At 35.4% G+C, this 26,565-nt stretch overlaps 1 protein-coding gene across 1 annotated transcript in view; it reads right to left on the reverse strand.

The window, feature by feature from the left end:
• The window catches only part of STAT4 (signal transducer and activator of transcription 4), a 92,498-nt gene that overhangs the window by 27,011 nt on the left and 38,922 nt on the right, over positions 1-26,565 (reverse strand). The window contains exons 4-10 of the mRNA XM_036859057.1: positions 11,607-11,705; positions 8,640-8,732; positions 7,637-7,715; positions 4,664-4,749; positions 3,011-3,162; positions 1,216-1,374; positions 319-411 (exon numbers count right to left, since the gene is read on the reverse strand). Coding sequence (XP_036714952.1) covers positions 319-411; positions 1,216-1,374; positions 3,011-3,162; positions 4,664-4,749; positions 7,637-7,715; positions 8,640-8,732; positions 11,607-11,705 — 761 coding nt within the window. The remainder of the gene's footprint in view (positions 1-318; positions 412-1,215; positions 1,375-3,010; positions 3,163-4,663; positions 4,750-7,636; positions 7,716-8,639; positions 8,733-11,606; positions 11,706-26,565) is intronic.

Genomic DNA, 26,565 nt, shown 5'->3' on the forward strand with positions numbered 1-26,565 from the left:
TGACCACAAGGCATTCTCCAGGCTCCCCAGTTTTCTCTCAAGCCAGCCTTTTGAGCAGTTAATCCCATGTTGTCCGATATTGTGATTTCATACTTTCACGCTAATAACTCTCATGTCCTCATCTTCATTGTTCTACTCTTTACAAGCAGGGCTCTCACCTTAACGTTTCTGTGGGTATTTACCATGGCTGAGTGCTGGGCATGCAGGAGGTGCTCAGTAGAGAATAGTTGAATGAAAGGCACAATGAGAGAAACTAGCCTTAATCACACAGTGGCTATGGCATCATAAATACGAAATGAGAGAATGCGTTCTGCCTACCTTAGCTTTACAGTAAATTGAATGAGAGTTTTGAGTACCAGCGGCCTCTGAGGGTGGGTTGGCATGCATGGCTGTCGTTCAACCACAAACGAGCTGCGTTCAAAGGAAATAAAGCACGTCATTTGAAAACACTGGAAACACTGACAGGCTGAAAACCACAGAGTAACAGGATGCTGTCCTCTTATAAAATCCAAACTTTCTACACTTAGAAGACATTCAAACCCTTGTTAAGCTCAAATCTTTCCAAGACTTCTCATAAATAAATACCAGGAGATGGGAAATACCTAAAGATTGTCCCTAAGTAACAACAGTAAAGAATTCTTAATTGCTACAATTGGGTCAAGAATAAAAGCCCCAGTCTATTTTTATCATACTAAACATCAAGTAGAAAGTTAATTTCATGCCATTTTTGAGCTAGACATTAGGATTTCTGGTACATACTAGTATTTTTTTTTTTCCTTTAGATGAGCTTATACACATAAACATGTTCTTCACCCTTCATTTCTTGGATATGTACTTGAGAAGAAATCCTTGAAATCGTCTCTTCTAAAAGATGAAAAATGAACTTTGGGTGGGTGATGTGGTGGCTCATGAGAAGCTGAGTTAGGTGGTGGGAGAAGGGTTGATGAATAAATAGTGAAGAGTAGAAATGTTTCTGGAACTGCCTGGAGCTTTATTCACTGCATCCTGAGGCTCACTGTTTAACACTTCCCTCCCACTCCTTCACCTGAACACCAAAAGCCCAGCCAGGGTGTCCTCCCAACTCCACAGGACTGAGGCTCCCAGGAGGCATTTAAATGGATAACATTTGACTTACTCCTTTTTTTTTTTAAATTGAAGTATAGTTGATGTACAATGTTGTTTTGGTTTCAGGTGTATAGCAAAGTGTTGACTTACTTCTTAAAAAGGGTGTAGATCAAGAAGGTGACTCTTTCTAGCAGATGTGCTCTTTGCAGTGGGATGGGATCCCCTTCATATGTCATTTTGGTAGATTGCTCCTCTAATTTCTCCAACTGCCTTCTGAGTTGGAACAGACTTTCTGCCAACAGTGTAAAGCTATCGAACAGCAAATGAAAAACGCAGATAGTTTTCCACTTAACAATCCACCATTTTAACTATTAACCATATTCAGTGAATATTACCAAATAATTATTAAATTAATTAAATTAGTCACTTAATTCCATTAAAGGTTAGTGACAGTTTTTTTTTAAAATGTTTGTTTTCCTAACCCAGCTTTTTGCTAAAATGCATGATAGATGTTAACTCTTTTCAATGTTTTAAAATTTTTACCTTCAGTTATAGACAAGAAATCGTTCAGGAAATTTTGTCAACATCTGGAACCAAATCCCTTTTAATTATCCTTTTTAAAAAGTCTGTTAAACACATATATTTTAAAAATATTGCACTCACTGAAGGGCAAAGAGAGCAAATTTAAAACTTTAAAAATACATGATATGAAGAATGTTATGTGTAAGAATACTGAAGAAAAAAACAGTATGACCCCCCCCCCCCCATATATATTTTTTACAGGTCCTAAGTATTAGCCAAAAAATTATCAGTGGATCTTCCTGGAGAAAGGTATCTGCTTAGAGTTTTACCTTGGATCTTACCTTAGAAACAGAGGTGGTAGCTTGGGCTGGAAGTCTGGGAAAGAGGGAGATTGAAAGGCACACAGAAGGGGCCTCCAACTAAGAGGAGGCAGAAGTCTCATGAGACTTGCTAAGTCCATGTGCCCTGACAGCAGCTCTTTCTTCTGAAAGTTTATTCCTCACATAACAATGTAGAAAGAACTGCGAACCCCCTACTGAATTTGGTATGAGCACCATTATCTGCTATGCTCCCTTTGTTGTTTATCTTGTTTTCACAACAACAGAGCACAGTGAGGTTAGAGAATCAAAGTATCTCCCCAAGGAAAATCAATAAATTTAAAAAAGAGCCCAGTTACTTTTCTTGAGAAGCAGGCCTGGCGGTGCAGACCTTTCAGTGCAAGTGTGCCCAGGTACTGTGCTTTTTCATTGTATAGGATTGTAACCTTGGGAAGCAATTTTAGATTTCAACTGAAAATTTTCCTTCTTTTTCATTATATTTTCTAATTGTTCTTTCACTCACATAGTTTTCTTTTACACTGATGAAGGGGAAAACCAAAAAACATTTTTTTTAATACAAAGGATAATAGCTGTACATAATTGCATGTATGCATGTGTACACAGGCAGGGGATGCCATATTGTATTAGCCATTTGAGATTTTTTCATTTAAACACAAAAATAAATCACTTTGTTGAAAACACAGAACTAATGTTTAACTCTGACACCTTAAGATACACATTTTAAGAATGAGATATAGTATTTGAAGCCAGTGCTTCTCACGCCCTTCAAGAAAGTGTATTTATTGCTGATTTGAAAAAGTTCATTTGAGTCTTTTAAGATTGATATATTAGATGAGAAAATAAGCAATTCTTATGCATTCTATAGATTTCTATAGATGCTTTATTTTTCTCCCCAAAGGAATGGAAATTAAGAACACTCAGACAATTACATCCATTTGTTTTCAACGGTAGAGTTCCAGCTGCTAATAAGACATCAATAAGCTGAATGAATTGACATTTGGGTCTAAGCCTGCATTCTCTGGCTAAGCGACACTGTTGTGTACTTCCTGTGGTTTTCACTAGAAACTCAATTCAGTTCGTTTTACCAGTTTTGGAGCTGGTCGAGCCCGTTGTGGAGTGGACCTCCGATGCAGGCGACTTGCTGCCTCCTCTTCCAGTCTTGCAGCTCCTCCACCAGGGTGCTGTTCATTAACAAGTCCGTCTCATTCACTATTTGTGTCATCTTACTGAGGGCTTCCTGAAGACAAAAGTGACTACTGAGAAGAGTCTTATGACACACAACCAAAGCTACTCATAATTTAACCTATAAAATAATTTGTCTGACCTGAGAGATAAAGCTTTGGTTAAAATTTTGACCAAATATTCTACCAAATACTACCTTCTATCTGCCATAGCACTGCCTTTTCAAATAATTATTGCAATTCAATAATGTCATGAGAAAGAAGCACGACCACAGTTAACATTCTCATAATAGCACATAATATTCTCACAATATCATTTACTATAAGTAGGTTGAATTTGTTAACTCCTGTGACAATATTGAATCCCGTAGTCATAAAAGCCATACATCTGCTTCTTAAAAAGCCATTTATAAATTGAATTTATATTCTTATAAATATGTTTATGCATTTATTTTTAAATGTACTGACTAGAATTTAAGCCTTTCTGTGTTAGTTTTTAGTACCACTTTATCTGGGTTTGGGGAAGCATAGTGGGAAAATATAACTTTCAAAGGCCTAGGGATTAGAAGATGTGAATTTCTACCCTGGCTTTGCCACAGCTATGTGAATTTGGACAAGCCATTTAACTTTGTTGAGACTTGATCTTCTCATCTATACAGTCAGGTGAATGGACTGAATTATTTCTAAGATTCCTCCCCTCCTTAAAATCTTATTTAAAGTAGAATAAGATGGCATGCATAAAATGTATAGCATAGATTTATTATGCATAAAAGCATTAAGTTTATCTTGGGTTAAATATTTACATGTTTAAAATCTGATATATAACTGTTTAAGTTTATAATTAATTTAGGGTGAAAATAAATTTTACATTTATTTGTGCTTACACAAATTCCTGCACAAAAAGATGAAGCCAAACTTTTAGAAATAAACTATTGATTTCAGTGACTGGTTAAATTTCAATTGCATCTATTTTCAAGGAGAGGTAGAATTGAGAGATATTTCTCCTCTTTTAAAATATTTTATTGAGCCAGAAAATTTTCTTCCTCTCCTGGGGAAGAGGTTAGATTGAACATGTTCAGGTCTCAATGGACTCTCCTGAAATCTACAAAATTATTTAGCACAATGTCATTTTTCAGAATAGAAACTGGGACATTTATTTCTGCAACAAAGTTTTAGTAGTTGTCAAGTAATATTTTAATTATACATGTGCAGTAGAACCCATTCCAGCATATTAAGTATAGCAACTAAAACAGTCATGTCTGAAATAGTGGCAAATAAAAACTGGGTAAAATGTTCACCTTGAAATTAATGGTAGCTACAGTACATGTACCACATAAGCAGGATAAATAGACTCTAGGAGGGTTCTGCTTTGTAAACTTAGGTGAAGAAGCATGGCAAACAGTATGATACTCTTCCTAGAAACACTGCCTTTTATTCATTCAGCATAAATGGAACTGATAAAATCAAAGAGCTTAATTTCAGAGCTTAATCTAGTAGGACTAGATGTAGAAAAAGAAGAAAAATAGGCAAAAGACCAAATTAAAGTTCTTCACTAGCCTTTCTTTTGAAGTCCAGGCTGTTCAGCATTTCCTGCAGAGTCAAAACTTCCTGATTCATTAGGGTGCTGTTCTTGTCACCCTGATCTGTGAAGGAAAAGAGATCAGACTTAGAGTCCTCTCCAAGGCAAAGCTCTCTGTCCTGAAAGCCAAAGCCAGCTGTAACCTGCCATCCTAAGATCCCATGATGCAAGAGCCTAAATGGGGCCATTAGTGATGAGTTTAGAAGTAAATCCCTGGCTGCCAGGAAGGATTACATCCAAGCATGCCAGAGATGAGCTCTCAATCTTACAGACCTTGAGAGAACACCATTCTTCACACAATGGTCCTTTTGGGGGCAGGGAGAGAGGAGATATACATGTTTTTATAACGGATTCTTTTTTTAAAAAACTTTATTTATTTATTATATTTATTTTTGGCTGTGTTGGGTCTTCGTTTCTGTGCGAGGGCTCTCTCTAGTTGCAGCAAGTGGGGGCCACTCTTCATCGCGGTGCGCGGGCCTCTCACTATCGCGGCCTCTCTTGTTGCGGAGCACAGGCTCCAGACGCGCAGGCTCAGTAGTTGTGGCTCACGGGCTTAGTTGCTCCGCGGCATGTGGGATCTTCCCAGACCTGGGCTCGAACCTGTGTCCCCCGCATTGGCAGGCAGACTCCCAACCACTGCGCCACCAGGGAAGCCCCTATAACGGATTCTTTATTAGATCATTGCTACATTAATAATGACCTTGGTTGGTTGGGATGTGTAAGAAAGAAAAGGGGCCCTTCTCTGTGCCTATGATTAAATCATATTTGACCCCTCCTGATGCCTTTACTCAGTTTCCTGGAAGAGTTGCCGTTTTATAGTACATAGTCTCATTAACTAATAAAGACTAAATCCTTTGCTTTCTCTTTTTCTTTGCAAAACAGGCTAGCCTCACAGTAAAACCAGAAGAAGTGGGAAAGAGTTGCAAATTAAGAAAAATCTCTGACTGAACAAAACCCAAAATGATTTATCCCCTTAAATGACAGATGTACAATAAACATCGTATTATTTAATTTGAACTTTATTAGTATATAGTAAGTGACTGCTTATACCAACCGCTCATCTCTATAATAAATGAAGTTTTGGAATGCTGATCTGAATTGTGTTATTGTGAAAAGAGGCCCCTGAACAACACTGTGGCAAAGTCCTCGACAAAATAGCACTGATCTCCAAGAAGTCATTTCTGGTTGTATTAATTCACAAATTCACGAATTCCTAGATCCCATATGTAGCAAAATCCTGCTGATATGGCATTTTATCATTTCAAAACTTCATTAGCTAATACTTTCCAGTCTTCACCAGCAAAGATATAACTTGTTTCCCATGTATCTTTCATTTCCCTTAAAACATTTCCTTTCACTTATAATCAACAAAATATTTGCTGATTTAGTAATAATCATTTTTATTCTTCATAATGCTTATGAAGCACTGTAAGATACTAAAGTAACTCTAATTGTAATATATTAAGTTCAAAATAACTTTACTGTTTTAATGTAAACAGTATATTTTAATGTATATTCTATTTCATAAAATTCATAGTTCACATATGAAATTTAGGCTGAGGCTGCTTTCAATGAATTGTAATGCTTGATTAAATGTGCAGTTGTTCTAAACCTTTTAAGAATCATGGACCCCTTTGATAAGCTGATGAAACCTGTGTTTGTGTCATTTCTTCCAAAGGAAAAAACATTGTACGTACAATTATGAACATATTTAATAACATTTCATGGGAGTCAAGACATCCTGAAGGTGCCAGAAGAACATGTCACATCTCACCTATGCCAGGAAAAACTAATATCCTCTCTTTTAAATCTTAGATGGAAAGTTAATAAAGAATTTGATCACAATCATCCATAGTACTTCCTTCCAGATAAATTTTAAGCTAACGTTTCAGTAGTTAAGGATGATTCTGTAAATCATCTGTAAAAAGAATTTATATCTAATGTGTTTTTCAAAATTATTTTAGAATTACAAAAAAGTTACAAAAATAGTACAGAGTTCCCATATATCCTTCATCCAGCTTCTTCTAATGTCTTAGATAAGCATAGTACAATGTTCAAAGCCAGAAGATTAACACTGGTACAATCCTATTAACTAATCTAGAACTAATGAGAATTTCTCCAATTGTCCCACTAAATGCAACACACTTTAAATGTTATTACTTGTAAATCGTAGATTTTATAAATTTTATCATTCTTTCCTTACATTTCTTAAAAAACATCTAATTGTAAACAACCTCAATATTTAACCACAATGAAATAGTCAAATAAATTTCAGTGTCCTTACATTTTGGTATTTATACAATTATTGAAATTACGTTTTGAAGATTTTTTTATATGAGGAAATACATAAAATAAAACTTTAGCTTAAAATGCTATACAAAAAACTATGTACAAGATGATTTCAGTTTTTCATAAATAAATAGATATGTATATTTGAATGTGTAGGAAAAAGGCTGGAAGAAAATATACTAACATTTTGACAGTGTTTATAACTAGATAGCAGAATTTTGTGTGGTTTTTAATTTTGTAATACTTTTTTCTACTTTCTAAATTTCCTACAGTGAGTCACATTTCTACTTTTACTTTTTAAACATTATATTAAATAACTCACCTAGAGATAATATTAGTAATTTCCTGATCATATTAGACAATTATTATTACTTTTCTTAGTTGTGATAATGATATTTTGATTCTATAGGAGAACGTTCTTACTTTTTGGAGATGCATCCTGAAATAGGGGTGATTTCTCATGAGCTTTATAATTTACTTTGAATCATGGGTAAAATGATATATTTATATGGAGAGAAAAGGAGGAAGCAAAATAAATTAACTTCTCCTGCACCCTCTCTTCAAAAAAAGGGATCAATTTATCCATTCTGCAGGAAAGAAGAAACCCTAGTCACATTGCCTTTATGTCCCTATGTGGAATTATAGACAAAACAAAAACTTACCCATTGTCTGAATTGTTTTATACCTGTAGTCAAATTCATCTTGCAGATCTTCTAAATATTTGGTGTCTTGTTCTGTCATCTTTTTACAAAGAAAACATACTCTGTTGTTACAATTAAGCACGTCAATACAACAACATCATCCATCATCAGTATTTCAAAATACACTGTTTGGTGCTTGCAATCCCCAGTAATATCCCAGACTAGCTATACAGAATCTACATTTCTAAAGAGCTAATGCCCATGAATGTTGAATAGCGCTAGAAGAACCAGACTGAAGTTGCTCTTCCATTTTCTCTTCCTGAGTGTTTGCAAATTTCAGCATCTTGCCTCTCATTTCTGTTAATTCCAAATGATGCAACTAATATTTTTCTTACCTGAGAGTATGGATACTTTTTTCATTTTAGCTCCATACAACTCCGTATTAATGTACCAACTATCTTTTTGCTTAAAATCTCCATTCTCAAACGATATAGTTTATGACAACTGAGTCTAAATTGTTTTCCTCTCTACCTCTCAGAAAAAAAATATCTGTGGCTCCTCTGTGCCTCCTGTTCATTTCTGTCTTTGAGATTTTTACTTTTACTCTTCTCCAAACCTGGTGATGTTTTTCTGCTCAGATATAACGGTGTCCAGATCTGAGATAAAGGCTTTTCATCTAGTATTATCTCACGTCATCCTCACAACAATCCTGTTACAGTGGTTAGCCTCACTTTTACAGATGAAGAAGCAGAGGTTTAGAGGTGTGAAGCAGCTTACTCGCCTAAGGTCACATGGCTTCTCACTGATGGAGTCTGGTGCGGAAACCCTTATCTCCAGTAAATTGAAGTTAAAAGCTTCCCACAAAGAAATTTTTTCTAATATGAACATAGTGTGTGAGAGAGATTTATCTTATAAAAAATTACCCTATGATTTCTGTACGCACTAACTTTGGGCACATAAGAGAGAGATGCATAGTATGGTGACAACAGCTAGACTTTCCCGGTGTCTGTAAGAGATCACTCACCTGCACACTATTTTTAATGGCAGCCACTTTGTGCTCCACATTCCTCTGTCGTTCTGAAACTGAAGAACTTTGTAAGGATTTCTCCAGAGGTCCCTGGAAAAACAATGTCTTGAAATTTCAATGATGTTGATGAAACAGGTTTATGAAGAATGTAGTGTATGTAATATACTTTGAACTGAGGTATGGATGAGTATGATATGAAATACTCTACAGCCATTAAAAACCATGCTGTAGAAAAATATTTAATGACATACAAGTAGTGTTAAATTGTTAAGAAATAGAGCAAATTATAAGACACCATATGTTTGTGAACTCTGTTGCTTGTATATGTATGTATATATATTTATACTTATTTATTTATTTATTTATAAAAATCTGGATCTATATATAGACATGTAAACTCAAGTACATGTGACTGGAAGAACACACATACCAAAATATTATCATGTGCTATCTTTGAGCAGTAAAATTACAGATGATTTTATGGTTAAATTTTTTTCCCCCTTATTTTCTATAACAGATCCATATTGCTTTTGAAATTCTATAAAATGAATACATGTAATTTAAAAATTAGCATAGTGAAACTACATTAAGTTGGACTTAAATTCAGCATTAGGGATGTTGAATCTGCCAGGATGAGATTTATTTTTACATTGGAACAAAGGGAGTTTGCTAAAGAATATGTAAAAATGTTAGGCTGGTTAAATAGAAAGGCTAACCAGCTACTCCAAGCCCCATTTCTTTCTTTTTTTTCTTTTTTTTCATATTAAGTATGATTTTATAACTTTATTTTTCATTCTGTAACACACTGTAAACAGCTTTCTGTGTGATTAAATATATATGAAAATCATGATTTTTAACAGCTGTACTCATTATGTTTGAAGCTGTAAGGTCAGTGGAATGTTGTGAAATGTTTCTGTTGGCTGCACAGAAGGACAACATTGTTTCCTTCTTTTCAAAGAACTCTTTAATAGTGATGTGTTCATCTGAGGAGCCTAAATTCCTTTTCTAAATTCTAAGAGTAGCTTTCTCTTTGATTTATTCTCATGTGTGACATTCTGCACATCCCTCCCACCACCTGAGTTCAGGTTTCCTGGTCTCCAGCCCCATCCTTCTTCGCCCTTTACCAAAATTCAAAGGCAAGTCTGGAGATGTCAAGGCTCTCCCATTTTGCTCACCACCAACTACAGTAAAGTCCAAACTCTGGTGCTAACCACTTTGGGCTCCAAATGTGATCTAGCTTCATTTATGCTTTACTTTCCCTAGTGGGGGAGAAGCCTCTATGTCCCAGGCAGGTAAATGAAGAAGCAACCATTTCTCTTCCCCCTTATTCTCCTCATTTCACTCAAAGGAAAGGACAGTTTATAGCAGGGGTCCCCAACCCCAGGGCCACGGACCACTACCAGTCTGTGCCGTTAGGAACTGCAAGCCCCATTTCTTGGCCACTCTAATAATCTGGCATTGAGTACGTTCCTTAGATATAACGTTTACGTAGCTATCTGGAGTTGAGAGTTACAATGTCAGTAAACACTTCACCTTACACTTGGATGGGGACGTATGGTTAGAAAGGATGATGACTTGACTAATATCTATAACAAATCAGTGGCAGAACCTCAAGTGGAACCCAGGTCTTTGACTGTCAATCAAGTGTTTTTTCAACTACATCACATTCTTCAGATGGGTAAAGCCTTTGTAAAATTCACTCTCATTTTGGCCCCCATTATTTGTGTGTGTGTGTGTGTGTGTGTGTGTGTATCTCCATATTTTGTCTACTGGTTCGAAATTTACAAACCAGTGTTTCTTTTGTGGTATTATGTAGCACTAGCAGATTATTTGTGGAATGATTTTGATGAACATCTATTCAAATAAATGTTTCTAATTTGGCTGATACCTGACATTTGAAGAGAACAACAACAACACACACACACACACACACACACACACACACACACACAGAGAAAATGACTAGAGATAAGAGGGCTACAAAAAAAGACAGCTCAGAATATATATGAGAATATCATATATTAGTAACAGCATCTCAATTTTCACCCAAAAAGCACTGAATCAAACTACATTTACTTTAGAAACTCACTAACTTTAGATTTTAAATTAAATAAAGGTGATACCATTCTTCTTTATCATCTAAAAAATAAGAATACGTTGTTAAAGCTTCATACTTCTCTAAAAACAACCATAACCTGACAGCAACTAAATCTGAGAATTTTTAATAGTTGAAAAAAGATACTTTTCTTGGATCTTCAAAAATAAATACACTAGTGTGATTTACTAACTTATGGAGTGTGACATGTGGAAAGCTGATTATTCACATGCACTTTCGTTTTTCAAAAGGATTACCTGAAAAAGTATTCCCAGATACTTCATATTCCTCTACTTATCTTTGACGGGGGCTCTGAGTTCATTCAGCATAGTGGGATAAAATATAATCTAAAATATTATTGGCAGGGCAAAGCACACTGAAACAATAAACAAGCAAATATTTATGGAGTTTCTGTAAGACAAAATTCCTGCTCGTGGAGTAGTTTGGACTTGTGGGGTAGGAAATTGGTAACTACTGAAGGGTTTGAGCAAGATCAATCCCTGAGGATAAACATGCTGAGAGAAACAGACCCTAAATGGTAGTTAGGAATTCAGCCAGGAGGTGGTTACTCTATTCCTCAACTGATATAGTAAGACCATGGACCAGAGTGTGAGCAGTGGAAACAGAAAAGGATGTATAGATAGGATTCCAGAAACAAACTCTGGAAAGACTTGGTAGTTATCTCAATAAGGAGGCAGAGAAAAGGAACTATTCAAAGATAATCCCAAGACCTTGATTCCAAGTGAGTGGAAGGATGATGGGACCATTAACATAGGTAGAAGAAGATGGCTGGAAAGAAGACAAGAATTTCTGTTTCAGAAAAATTGACTTCCAGGTGATAACAAGATTACAATGGAAGAAAATGTTACCTGAACAGGCATGTTGGCTGCAGCCAATATTCTCCTCTCTTCCCTTAAACAATTTGAAATAACCACAGACACGTGCATCGGATTTCCATGAAATTTTCCCTGAAAAAAAGTGAACAAAAACAACACAAAATCTTAAATATATACATCACTATTTGCAAATCAAAACTAATCTCCAAATAAATATGTGAAATTATTTGGGATTTGTTTCAACAACCTATTCTATTATAAAGCCACAGAAACTAATATTGTGAATGTAGACGCCTATGCAGCATATTGCTCTGTCTCTAAAAGTTATTTTTAATAATTAAAAATAGTTCTTCAGCACCTCTGTAAGAAAGGCCCTGAACACACACTCAGGAGGATCAGTTTACTTTGGGCTTAGGATAAGTTTTACAAGAGTTACTTCTTTGTAAATTGTTATGAACTAGGGTGGTCCCAGCTGTTCATTTGTTAACTCTGTACTACATGGTGTGCTTAACGCATTTCTTTTGGTCCCTGTTTGGTGCTCTTCATGCCAATTAGCTCATAACTATATGGGTATGCTAGAGAGAAACTCTATCACACATTTTAGCAACAACATTTTTATGACATCTAAGCATATACATTTTTTATTACCAATGCTAATGGTTCAGATATTGTAAACTGGCAGCCTGTGGGTCTAATTCAGCCATAAGGTATGTTGTGTAAGTTGAAATACTGTAATCCCTTCAGGGGAACATGTACTACCCATAGTTACCATAGTATCCACCACTGAGTGACCTAGGCACTCATTTACTTTACCTGCCAGGCACCTGTAGGTTTTCTTGGTTTACAGGATTAATTTGAACAACACCATCATTTTAGTCAGTAGTGTTAAACTTCTTTGTTACTAGACCCTTCCATGGCAGGATTAACAGGAAACACAATAAATGTAGACAAATGCATTTATTTAGTTTCCCTCTGCCCTCCTGTCTGAAGGAGGTGCTAATTATCCATGAAATGGCCAAAAGGGCAATAGCAGAAAAGATAAAAGTGGAAAATTAATAATCAAAAGTAGATTATACAGACTAGTAAACCAAAGGGTCTTTCCTGGAAAGAAATGAGGTTATTGGTTGTAAACATTTTTAAGGCCTTGACCATTGCCACAATTTTATTAGATGATGCATTCTAATTAGCATTTCTATTTGTAAAACTAGGGTAAACACCAAGTATCTGGTTTCCTGCTTTTCCATATTCTATAGCTTTTAAAACGGTTTTCCCCTTTAAATGAGAACACTCCAAAAGAAAAAAACAAAAATAAATTGACAGAAACTCTTAAGGTAAAGAAATTAAAATTATCCTATTCATTAACAGGGATAGCAAATTTCTGATTCCTGCATGCTGACAATTTCAGATTCTCCTTAGTTTGAATTTGTTCTTGTTTTTAAATTTTCCCATTGATTTGTTTTCCCATATACCTTCCATTTAACTCACCAAGAAAAGCTATGTTTGCTCATTTTGCCTTTATTTTAAAAATATTCCACTGATGAAAATAAAGGGTTTCTCCCAGGACTAATTTGGAGACTGTTATTTATGTAACGTTGAAAGCTTTTCCTATCCAAGATCAGGAGTTCCTCTAAGATCCCAAGAATCACCACTATTTGTCTTTGTTTTTCTCACTGTTACAGGAGTTCTTCATTGTTGATTATCCAGATACTATCTTTCAACATTTCTCAGCTCCTTTGTCTATATTTTTTCACTTTTCTTTCCTGCTTGAACTTCTTTTACCTTCCCTTTCAGATTTGGTTTCCCCCTTGTCTTGTGAGGTTAAATTATTCATTTTTTCTCCTTTGTTAAGAGTAAAGAATCACTATTGTTTTTATCCAGGCTATTTTTTCACTTTCCTTTTGCATTTTTCCTAACTTAGCTCTCACTTAAATGTATGAGACGAAAACATCTTATGGAAAATTGACCGCTATAGATTCAAAAACCAAAGTAGCACTTTTTTTAATGATCAGGTTTAAAAAAATTTTTTTATTGAAGTATAGTTGATTTACAATGTTGTTAGTTTCAGGTGTACAGCAAAGTGATTCAGCCATATATGTATAATTTTTTTCCATTATAGGTTATTACAAAATATTGAATATAGTTCCCTGTACTATACAGTAGGTCTTTGTTGTTTATCTGTTTTATAGATAGTAGTGTGTATCTGTTAATCCCAGACTTCTAGTTTATCCCACCCCCCTCCACTTTCCCTTTTGTTAACCATAAGTTTGTTTTCTATGTCTGTGAGTCTCAAATTAGCATTTTAAATTTTCGTATCAAAGATGTAGTTATGTTCACCTTTCAGTAGTTACCATGTATATGGACCATGGACACCCCACCCCCCAAAAAAAGCAACAACAGAAAAACAGAAACAAAAAAACAAAAGAAAACCCACCCCTAAGTGTGTGTTGGTGGGAGGAAGGACGGAAGGGAAATTGCCCTTTTTCTAGCGTGTGTCTGTCTCTCTTACGTGTAGGTACTGCAAATATCTTCTACTCTGTGGCTCTCCTTTCACTATCTCTTAGTGTCAATAAATAGAAGTTTTTAATTTTAAAGAAGTCAAATTTATTAACTCTTCTGTTTATGGTTAGTGCTTTTTATGACTTAACAAATCTTTCCCTAATCTACAGCCATGGAGGTTTATTCCTATATAAATATATCTTAAGCCTTTAGAATTTTGCCCTTAATTGTAATTCACTTGGAGCTTGTTAATAATGAGAGGTCCCTTTCACTTTTTTCTATATGAATATCAGTTCCAACAATATTTATTGAACATTCTGCTCTTTTACCACTGCTCTGCTGGGCCAACTGACATAAATCAAGTGCCCATATATGGATGGGTTTGCTTCTGACTCCATCCCATCTTATGGGTCTACCTGCTTTATCAACAGACTGTCTTAATTACTAGAGTTGTATAATAAGTTTTTTGACGTCAAGTAGAATAGCTTTTCTTTGCATTTTTCGCATAAATTTTAGAATCACCTTGTCAAGCTACAAACACACATACACACACACACAAGTTGAGAATTTGAATGGCACTAAATCTTTAGATACTTGGCATCTTTGTGTTCTAACCTATTTATTTAAGTCTTCTTTAATGTCTCTCTATTAAGCATTATAATTTTCCACAGAGATCTTATACATTTTTTGTTAGGTTTATTTCTATGTAGCTGGTATTTTTCATAATGGATAGTATCTTTCTTTCCTAACTGTTTTCACTGGTATGTAGAAATATATTTGACTTTTATATATTGACTTTAAATCCAGCAACTTTGCTAAATTCTTAATAATTCTAATAATGTACTTGTAATATCTATTACCAAGTCTAAACATTCATCTGTAGATTCTTTTGGATTTTCTGCAAATACAAATCATATCTTGTATGAGTATTGATAACATTTTTTCCCCTTTTCATTTATCTAATATCAATCAGAACTTCACCTTCATACTATGATTTATTTAGAAATGTATTGGTTAATTTCCAAAGATAAGGATTTTCTATTATCCTTTTTATTGATTGTTATAGATTTTAAGATTCTGATCAGAATAGATGTTCTGAATGACTTCAGTCACTTAAAATTTATTGAAACTTGCTTTGTGGCCCAGCATATGGACTTTTTGTAAATATTCCATGTGAGCTTGTAAAAAATGTGAATTCTGCAGTTGTTGGGTGAAAATGTCTTATACAAGTTTATTAACCCAACTTTGTTAATTGTTTTGTTCAAATTTCTGCATCCTTGCTGATTTTTTTGCCTCATTAATTTTATCAAATATTGGAAGAGGCATGTTAAAATCTAGTTTGTGAATTTTTCTTCTTGTGGTTCTTTCAGACACATTCAGACTTGTTATGTATTACTAGTGAGTCAAATCTTTCATTACTATGAACCAACCTTTATTGTTAAGAATGCTTTTTGCCTTGAAACAAAAATATAAACTATGACATAATACTTATTATCACTTATTTTTATTTTATCCTATTGAAAGAATTCTTGATTTATTTAAACATAGATATAGATATTTAATACCACATAGTCACATTGTACCTATGTAAAAGGGTAAATATACATGAAATAAATTGGTTATGTATTCATAAAACTTCTTTGCATATTTACAATTCAACTTTTCTGAATCTCTTTTCAAATTAGATTCATTGGCATTCATGTTTTTTCCCATAAAATAATGTCCTCTGGGCCATCAAGAAAGTCAGTGATGCAGCATTTCTTTAAAATGTGCACCACTATTATCTACATTCTGTGAGTTTTGATGCTGGCACTTCCTTGATCTTACCAGAAGTTTTCAACAGAAAGTTTTCAGACAAGAACCAGGACTCACTCACATTCCTTCTGCAAATGGTCCTGAAATGATTTGATGACTGAAGCATTGAGGGGTTGCAGTGGCCTAGTTATGCCATCATGATTCACAACCATTGTACTTTTACATGAAATTATTAGGCAACTGTTCAGATACATGTCCATAAAGTCACTGAGAACTAGACTATATAGCAGGTTCCTAGATGTCTGTTCCAGAAGATGTCTAACCAATCCTCTATCAGCTCAACCGCCACCTGTACTCTTTTGGTTCACTCCTAATAACATCTTTGAAGAAGTTCCTATTCGTAGACATTGTTTACAGTTTAAATTAAATATGGTGGTACCTTCAGCAGTTGGCAGTTAGGCATAAGATTACAGTGATACACTGCTTTTCATAATCCAAACTCGTACTCTTGATCCTTTTAAAGATCCTTTTGGGGAACCCTCTTACACTTTTGGTGGGAATATAAATTGGTATAGCCACTATGGATAACAGTATGGAGGTTACGGTTAGGATTAGGGTAAAAAACCCTAAAAAACCTTAAAAAACTAAAAATAGAGCTATCATATGACCCAGCAATCCCACTCCTAGGCATATATGCGGAGAAAACCATAATTTGAAAGGATGCATGCACCCTAATGTTCATTGCAGCGCTATTTACAATAGCCAGGACATGGAAGCAACCTAAATGTCCATCAGTATAGGAATGGATAAAGAAGATGTGGTGCATATATACAATGGAATATTACTCAGCCATAAAAAGGAACGAAATAGTGGCATTGGCAGAGATGTGGATAGACCTAGAGACTGTCATACAGAGTGAAATAAGTCAGAAACAGAAAAGTAAGTATTGTATAATATTGCTTATATGTAGAATCTAGAAAAACGTTACAAATGACCTTATTTGCAAAGCAGAAATAGAGTCACAGATGTAGAGAACAAACTTATGGTTACCAAGGGGGGAAGGGGAGGGTGGGACGAAGTCGGAGATTGGGATTGACATATATACACTACTATGTATAAAATAGATAACTAATGAGAACCTATTATAGCACCGGGAACTCTACTCAATGATCTGTGGTGACCTAAATGGGAAGGAAATCTAAAAAAGAGTGAATATATGTATACGTATAACTGATTTGCTTTGCTGTACAGCAGAAACTAACACAACATTGTAAAGCAACTATACTCCAATTAAAAAAATAATAAAATTAAAAAAAAATCCTTTTGCATTGACAGTGTAATTTTGTCTTGTCAAAGAAAACTACCCCCAATTCCCAGCATTACTTACTTGATTAAACACATATTTTAATTTTTCCTCAATGGCATCATGCTGGAAGTTAAGTGCATTCTGTTCAAAATCAGCAGGAAGTTTCTGATAAATGGATATTGTACATCTTAATGATAATCCTGTGCAATGCATGATTCATTTACTCCAGCCTGCTATTGTGCTGAGATTTTATTCATCTATTGTGAGGAATTTGCCGATTTCTCTTGTCACTGTTGCTTTCTGTATGATAGGCAATCCTTTTGCATGAGTCTCAGTAATAAAATATAATACAGCTTCTACTAGTGGACATCTTCCTTCCTTTCTTACATCCTGCAAAGCACTTTATTGTTGCTTTCTAAGAAAATATGGAATTTAGGACCATCCATCTAGTGACTATTAACTTGCTTAACAAATATCAAATTATGCCCTGCTGATTTGTTCCTGTCCCATTCTGCATACATGAAAACTATTTGTTTCAATCCTAAATCACAGTATTATACTGACGACACTTAAACAGCAATTAAATTCAATGTGTTGTACCAACTGTGCACATAATTCAACTGAAGTGACAACAACATGAATAGCTATGACCCAATTTTACATCACAGGAAATGGCAATGCCATTGTGATTGCTACCTGACAATAGCAATTAAGAAATGCTATTGAATATAAGATACGTTTGGATTTCAGAGATGTTAAAATGCAGAAAAAAGGTGTCTTGGAATCAACAAATGTTTTATTTTATGATTTTTGCTGCTTTATGCTAAATTCCTTGGCTTTCCTTCAAATTCTACTACCTTCCATCTAATTTCTAAATTTGACTTGTCACTAAAGAATGACTAGTTCATCTACTCTTTTTCCCCCAGGTGGTCCAAGGACTACCAGAGTCAGAGGTAAAGAAAGCGATAAGGCTGCTCAAAATAACCTCCTCCGTTCAGGGGGCACGAAATTTGAGATTTCACAACTAGACTTTCACTCTTTTGAGTTTCTTCCCCCAGGATCCCCTTTAGAATGCAAAGATATGAGGGAGAGTTAACACTACATTTAATTAATTTCCTCTGCATTGTGAAGGATTTATCAGATGTGCTCTCTGGCTGCAGTGACCTGGAACCTGCAGATTGAGAGTAATGGGTCCCAGGGCAAATAAAAGAAGTTTCAGGAGAGCCTTGAAAGAGGAAGGCAACAGTAACCAAAGGGGAAGTAGGATTCTGAAGAAACATGTAACCAACAAATGTCTGAGCCTAGATTTCTCCAGAAGTTAACCCTGAGACAAAGATTCCAGTGCAAGAAATATAATTGGGAGTTTATCCCAAAAAACACAGTTATGGGGGCGGGTAAGTGAGAGGAGGAAGAGAAGGCATCCAGTAAAGGGTGTGTTATCCAGCCATTGGCTAAGATTGGCTGGGAACCCTGGGAATAGGGTAGAACGTGTGCCTTAGAGTTATCTACCCAAGGCCTTTGGGAACTGGAGTATTTTTACATCAGCTCTTGTCATTATTAGCCCTAAAGCAAAAAGACACAGATGCTGGCATTTTAAAGTCCACCCGATGGAACTAAAATGATAAGGTCCAAGGGGATATGGGCTGGGCAGCCCCTGCCTCCGCTATTCCAGCTCTCCTCCTAACCGCAATTTGAGAAATTTTTGACATCTCATTTTTTTAAACTACCTGCAACCATACTACACTAGAATGTTGATATTTCTTCTTTTATGGTACCTCTGAGATATGAAGCAGTTGTCTCCAATTACAGAGTAAAATGTTTCCATTCACGTTTTTATTGGCAATCTGCAATCTACTGCACACTTCTGGCTGCCAGCTCACTCTCTCCCCTTTTATCATCCCGAATACTGCTGTTAAATCATGTTTACCCTTGCTCCTTACCAGTGTCAAACACACTGGCCATGACAACACGCTCTCAGCTTCAGCCTCTTATTGTTTCCTTCTCTTTGTTCTGAGCACACGATTTTTCTTAATGGCTTCTTCCTAAGATTTCCTCACTAGAATCATAAGGATATGTCTACGGTGAAAAAAAAACTACTAAATTGAAGAAGAACTAATCCAGTTGTCTTAAGGCTGATTTAGATGTAGAATGGTCAGTCTAATAGATTTAAAAAGCAATTTTCTTTCATGCTAATTAAAATAACAATAAGGTACCACTCCACATCTATTAGGTTAAAATTCAAAACGCTGACCTCACCAAATGCTGGTGAGCATATGGTGCAACAGGAACTATTAAATGGTACAGCCACTTTGGAAGACAGTTTGGCAGTTTCTCACAAAGCTAAAAATACTCTTATCATACAAACCAGCAATCATGCTCCTAGGTATTTACCCAAATGAATTAAAAGCTTATGTTCACATAAAAATCAGCATACAAATATTTATAGCAACCTTATTCATAATCATCAAAACTTGGAAGCAACCAAGATGTCCTTGAATGGGTGAATGGATAAGCAAACTGCGTAGATTTCTATGACAGAGTATTATTCAGTGATAGAAAAGAAATGAGCTGTCAAGCTACACAAAGACATGGAGGAAACTTGAAAACATATTGCTACGGGAATACTGTAAGGCAAAACTATGGAGATAGTAAAAAGATCAGTGGCTGCCAGAGGTTTGAGGGGAGGGATGGAGGGCTGAATAGGTGGAGCACAGGGGATTTTCAGGGCAGTGAAACTATTCTGTATGCTACTGTGATGGTGGATACATGACATTAGGCATTTGTTAGAACTCAAAGAACTGTGTAACACAAAGAATGAACCCTAATGCAAACTATGAACTTTATCTAATAAAAATGTATTATTGGTTCATCAATTATAACAAATGTACAACACTAATAATTCAAGATGTTAATAATAGGGGATCTCTGCCAGGGGTGTGGGGGAGAGGCTAAGGGAGTATATGGGAACTCTCCGTACTTTCCACTCAATTATTCTGTAAACTGAGACAGCTCTGAAGAAAAAAAAAATTAAGCCTATTTTTAAATATTGTCATTCTGAAGTCATAGTTCTCACATATCTTTGTGCTGTTCCTTTTGCCAGGAATGAACAAATTCAAATGACTAGAGTTGCCTGCCTCTCTTGTTCAGTTAGTTTTAAATTCTCTCATCACCACAAAGATTTTCTTGATAAAAGAGAAGTGAGGTAGGGGCTTCCCTGGTGGCGCAGTGGTTGAGAATCTGCCTGCTAATGCAGGGGACACGGGTTCGAGCCCTGGTCTGGGAAGATCCCACATGCAGCGGAGCGACTAGGCCCGTGAGCCACAATTGCTGAGCCTGCGCGTCTGGAGCCTGTGCTCCGCAACAAGAGAGGCCGCGATAGTGAGAGGCCCGCGCACCGCGATGAAGAGTGGTCCCCACTTGCCACAACTAGAGAAAGCCCTCGCACAGAAACGAAGACCCAACACAGTCATAAATAAATAAATAAATAAATAAATAAAGAGAAGTGAGGTATAGATTCTCCATGGATACAAATAATTAATGCCCCATTTCTATTTATGCTAATAATAATACATCCATTTTAAAACAAACTAAAAATTAACTGCAGGTATAAATAGTTTGTCTTAGTCTATTTTTTAAATTAAAAGAAAATACTTCTTAAAGGCATCAAGTATGTTTTTTATAAATTTGGAGTCTATTTCCGGCAGCATGTTCTATGTCTGTGAAGGCTTAACCCATCCTAGACAATTGCTCTGTGAAGCAGCTGGAGCATTCTCTGTATAAAGTCAGGGGAACCTGCATTTGTGGCTGTTACTAGCTGTGTGACCTTAGGCAAGTCACTTCTCAACCTTCATTACTCTAGTTGCCCCTTAGTCAGTTGAGATAATACTTATCATTCATCATAGAGTCACTGTGAGGAGCATGCCAAACAATTGAGAAAGAGCTTTGTAACTTGTAAAGCACTCTAAAAATAGAAGGAGTTTTCTATGTTGCCTCTTCAGGGTGTTAGGAGAGTTTAAAGCTCATAAATGGTAAATCAGTAAAAACAAGATAAAAATCTTCTTATTAGTTTCACAGAAAGGAAGAAAACTGATTAAGAAGCCAATGAACACCGAGTTGTATTCTGGGAAATATATTTACATGAATACAAAATAAACTCCAGAAAAAGGAAGACTATGTATTGGGGGTTTTCAAAACATTAAAGAGTAGGGACTTTCCCAGCATTTCTTTAGGATTAACTTGCACACGGGCACAAATGCATTAAAAGCTGTTTTGAATAAAAACTCAACTCATACAAGCTAGCAATTAGAAATAATAATACAGTGCTCCCACCTGAGCATAATTCATAACATCTTTGGAAGAAAGTGATCAATACTACATTTTCTATGCAAAAAAAAAGGCCTGGGAAGGAATGTGACAAACTCTCATTAATGATCATCCTTGGGGAAATGGGATTGGGTGGCTGGATATTTTCACTTTTACCTCAATTCTTTGGTATTGTTGGAATTTTAAAAAATAATTAAGCATGTGTTACTTATATGATTAAAATGAAACAAGTAGTGATAAATTACACATATATACTCCATATCAGATCTTTCTCTTTGCTTTATTTATGCAAAGGTTTTTTGTAAAAGATGAATGTTGGCTTTGAAAATTTGTTATTCAGGTGAGAAGAGAAAAAAGGAGAGTCGGAACCTAGTTAGATCATTATGATGACTAAAATTCAGTGCTTTTGGGGAACTCAGAGTCTTGTAATTGAGATAAATGAATTGCTTAATTCAAAATGACAGGAAGAGAACAAGTTAGATGCTAACAAACTTTACTTATCATTTATATGTTTGAACATAACAATAACAGAACCTGTCATTTACTGAATACCTATTATATGCTGGGTGCATTATAAAAGCTGACAATAGCCTGCAAGGTACATATTAGGAAGCCCAGAGGTCATGTCATTTGTGAAAAGTCATAGAATTCAGAAGCTAAGGTGAAGGAGTTCTTCAAAAACCAGATTTATCTCATTCCACAAACTATGATCTTTCCAAATCACCACTGCTTTATTAAAAATGCATTCCTTGTTTATTTAACTGGACCCCTACAGCCACAGGTGCATTTAATTTTATTTTCCCTGGAAATTATCTTTATAATATTTCCTATGATAAATCTGTTCAAGGATTAACCTTTCTTTATGGAACCTCAAGATAGTTGCAGTGGTTAAACAAACCAACAGAAAATGACCATGTGTTTGATTGTAAAATTATTAAATCACTTTTCCTGAGATGACTTAGGTCTTAATAACCTCTGGCAGTTATACTTGTTATTTGTAGAGGCAATCTGACATGGACCCTGAGTGTCCCTGTGTGATCTTGCTGGTATGCCAAGAATACAAGGCTCTGACCACTCATCAATCGTCTCATTTTTCAGGGTTGCATTTGCAGCAAGCAACCTTAAGTGATGAGCTAACGTCTCCCCCCAGCTAAAGAGCAGGCTTGCTTCCCCTAGCTATAAAAGCAGTGAATTCCTCAAGCTCATTGTTCCTCTCCTGTTACACAACCCACTGAGTGTGCTGGATCTGTGTCACCCCTGTAGGACCTGGGGGACATGGGAAACCAATGCAAATGGGCATGAAGCTCTGACTACTACTTTTGCTGTGAATAATAAAGTCTTTGCCACTGATCCAGAAGTCTCATGTTTTATCTGGCACCCATGAAACAATAACAAGCTCATTTGTTAGTTTGAGAGGAACGTAAAATTCTAGATCTTGCACACTTCTCGATACCAATTTGTATCATAAAACGTATCACATAGCATTTCCATTATTTATTTCTATGTCTTATTCCCCATCTATACTCAGCATCTTTCAAGATCAGGAACTGGTCTTCTTCAAGATGGAACTTGAAGTAGCTGTCACCTTATAGGAATCTCATAAATGCTTGTTGAATAATCAAATGAGAAGATAAATAAATTACAATAATTCCTTCTAACTGAGAAAAAATAGAAAAAGCATATTATTCCATCTCAGTGTTGGTAAAGATGCTGTCTTTAAATCCTTCTGGAGTTTTTGTTAGTCACCTAACCCTAGTAGCCAGGAAGATATAAAACTAGAGTCTTGAGATTAGTTGGAAGAGGACAGCAAAGTATGAAATATTCCTGGAGATGGCAACTTTCCTTCTCAAAGACCTGATGGGATCCTCACCCTGGTTGACCACTGTCACTGGTAGTGAGGTTGCCTTGGGGAGATGTGAACAGTGGGGTTGATGCTCTGAGTCTCCTGCTCTCTGTATGGTAAGACACATCCTTTACTGATAGTAAAAGAATCGATGTCCTTTGGTTATGTCTAGTAGGATCCTTCAGTCACCCTTTCACCCTTGCTCTCATGATAACAGGGATACATCATCATTACAATCGAAGAATACTTAGATGAGAGTATAAAGACAAGAAAATGGAATCCTAAATGTAAATATTGATAAAGAAGGTATACACACATCTCTCTTGTTGCGGATGTAAGTGTGTATCTAGAGAAAACAAGAGACTAATAAAAAATTTTAGAATGAATAAACAAGATGACACTTTTTTTCTACACTGGCAATTATCATCTCAGACTGACAATGGGGATAATGTTGCATTCAAAATAGTAAGGAAAGTATTTTTAAAACTTAGGAATAAATTTAACAAGAAAGGTACACATTTTACATCAATTAAACTAGGGTCATAGTAAAGACTTTAAACAAGATCTGAGATGGCATAAATTAAAAACACAACATAGAATAAGCATAACAGAATTTTAGGATGTGGGACTTTATCCTAAAAATGTTAATTATCCCAAAATGAATACATATATTTAATGCAATTGAAGTTAGACTTCCAAGAGTTGCTTTTGGAGGACTTGGATTGAAAGAAAGAGGCAATAAAGTTCATATGAAAGAAATGTTGCACAACAGTTAAGAAAATTACAAAAGCTAATTAATTTTTCAGTGCTTAAAATATATCAGGGAATTTTCTAAGTGTTCTATGTTTTATTTCATTTAATCTTCACAGTAACTGTTTGTGATCAGTACTATCATCCTGATTTTACAGATAGGTATGCTGAGATAGAAAGATGTGAAGCAACTTGAAGCCAAGATTCAATTTGACTCCAGAGTGTGTGCTTTCAACCAATTAACCACCAGGTCATTGTCTCCAAGTTGAGGGGAGGAGGACTTGCCATACAAGATCCTGAAATATACTGCAAAGTGTAGTATATTTATTTATAAGGTATAAATATACTATATAACTTATATTGTAATCAATAGCTTTGACATATAACTAGACTAGCAGAGCATAACAGAGGGTGGTGGAGAATTATTACATGAGAAAATTAACATGCAAAAAGATGGCATTTCAGTTCAGTTGGGAAAAAAATGATTATTTAAAGAATCTTGCTAGTATAATTGTCTATCAATCCAGAAGAAAAAGTTGGATCTCCATAGAAAGAATTCTATGTAGATTAAAGACAATTTTTAAAGAAAAGTTAGAATAAAATTCAGGAAAACATGTATAATTTAAGAGTTGGGAGACTTTTAACCAAGGCTAGACCCCTCGAAAGTATACAAAAAGGTGGATTTTTCACCACATTTAAAGATTTTTTTGTATGGAAAAGGTGTCATAAAGCCAAAAGACTTATGATAGATTGAGGTAAATATTAGTAACTCATATGAAAGAGTTATTTACAATGAAAAATATTTTTAAAGTAACATTTTAATATATAAAGAACCCTTCAAAATTGATGAGAGAGCCCAATGGAAGAAAGTGAAAGGGGAATTGACAAAGGGCACATCCAAGTAACCAATAAATGTGAAAAAGAATGCCCAGCCTCACATGTAGTCAGAGAAAAGCAAAGTAAAAAGAGATACTATTTCCTAACAATCAGATAGGCAAAAATGAAAAGGAATGAAAATACCTGCTATTAATGGAGTTATGGGAAAGAGGGTCTTCATACACTTTGCTGATGGAAATGTAAATTTTACAACCTATTTGGAAAGCAATCTTGACAATACCTATTAAAATTTAAAATACTTATATCAATACGTTTGACTAGTAAATACATTTCTAGGAATCTATCCCATAAAAATAAGAGCACTAGCCCATATGAACACACCCACAAGGTTGTTTGTTACAACACTATGGTAGAGAAAACTGGAATTAAAATGCTTGCTCCACTAATGGGAATGACTCAATAAATTATGGTACATCCACTCCATGGACCATTTGCTACCATTAACATTCAGAGATTTCTGTGATATAAAGTTTGGAAAGCAGAGAAATTAACAAAACTTCTCATTTACAAAATTCCGTAAAAACACACACAATAGGGACTTCCTGGTGGCGCAGTGGTTAAGAATCCACCTCTGATGCAGGGGACACGTGTTTGAGCCCTGGTCTGGGAAGATCCCACATGCCGCGGAGCAACTAAGCCCGTGAGCCACAACAACTGAGCCTGCTCTCTAGAGCCCGCGAGCTACAACTGCTGAGCCCGCGCACCACAACTACTGAAACCTGCATGCCTAGAGCCTGTGCTCCGCGACAAGCCACCGCAACGAGAAGCTGCACACCGCAACGAAGAGTAGCCCCCTCTCCCCACAACTAGAGAAAGCCCGTGCACAGCAACAAAGACTCAACGCAGCCAAAAATAAAATAAATAAAAAACAAACAAACACACGCAATATACGTGGGGATAAATTATACATGTTCCCATTTTATTTATAAATCAGATCTAGGTATGGAAGAGTACCCATTGATTGTTAACACTGATGCCTTTGGGGGTGATGGTGTGGATGGAGGTAAGGGAAAAAGAAAGGAAAAAAGTTTGTAATAAAAAAGCAGCATGTTTTATGTCTAATTTATGGTAAATTATATGTGAGTGTGCAGTAAAAACATGAAAAGATAGTGACAAAAATGATAATGGTTATTTTATTTTGGTGGAATTTTAGGGGATTTTTAGTTTCTTCTTAGACTTCACTATTGTTTGAATTTTTACAAAGATTTGTGTTATTTAAGCAATTGGGGGAAAACTAGAAAGCTATTTTCATCATATCAAAAAAGACCATAGTACATATATTAGAACATATTAGTCTCTTCCAATGGTATCACTGACTCTCTGTGATCTTGAAATTTTAACAGTTTCTGACATTTTTTTAATTATAAAATGTGTTTATTGAAATTATTTTCCTATGTATTGAATGCTTTAAGAGCTTCAAATGAAAATATTTGATAATAAAGCAGTTTCATTTTTGATTCAAAAAAAAAAAGACCATAGTAAAAACTTTTTTATTAATTTACATATTGTGCAAAAATTAGAACTCCTAAATCTAGAAGTGGAAAAATCATTCCAACAGGAAGAAATAAAACCATTCTCTGAAGATCATTGACATTTACGGAGCAATCCTCAAAGTGTCCCTG

The sequence above is a fragment of the Balaenoptera musculus genome, chromosome 7 (genome assembly GCF_009873245.2).
Source record: "Balaenoptera musculus isolate JJ_BM4_2016_0621 chromosome 7, mBalMus1.pri.v3, whole genome shotgun sequence".
Lineage (NCBI taxonomy): Eukaryota > Metazoa > Chordata > Mammalia > Artiodactyla > Balaenopteridae > Balaenoptera > Balaenoptera musculus.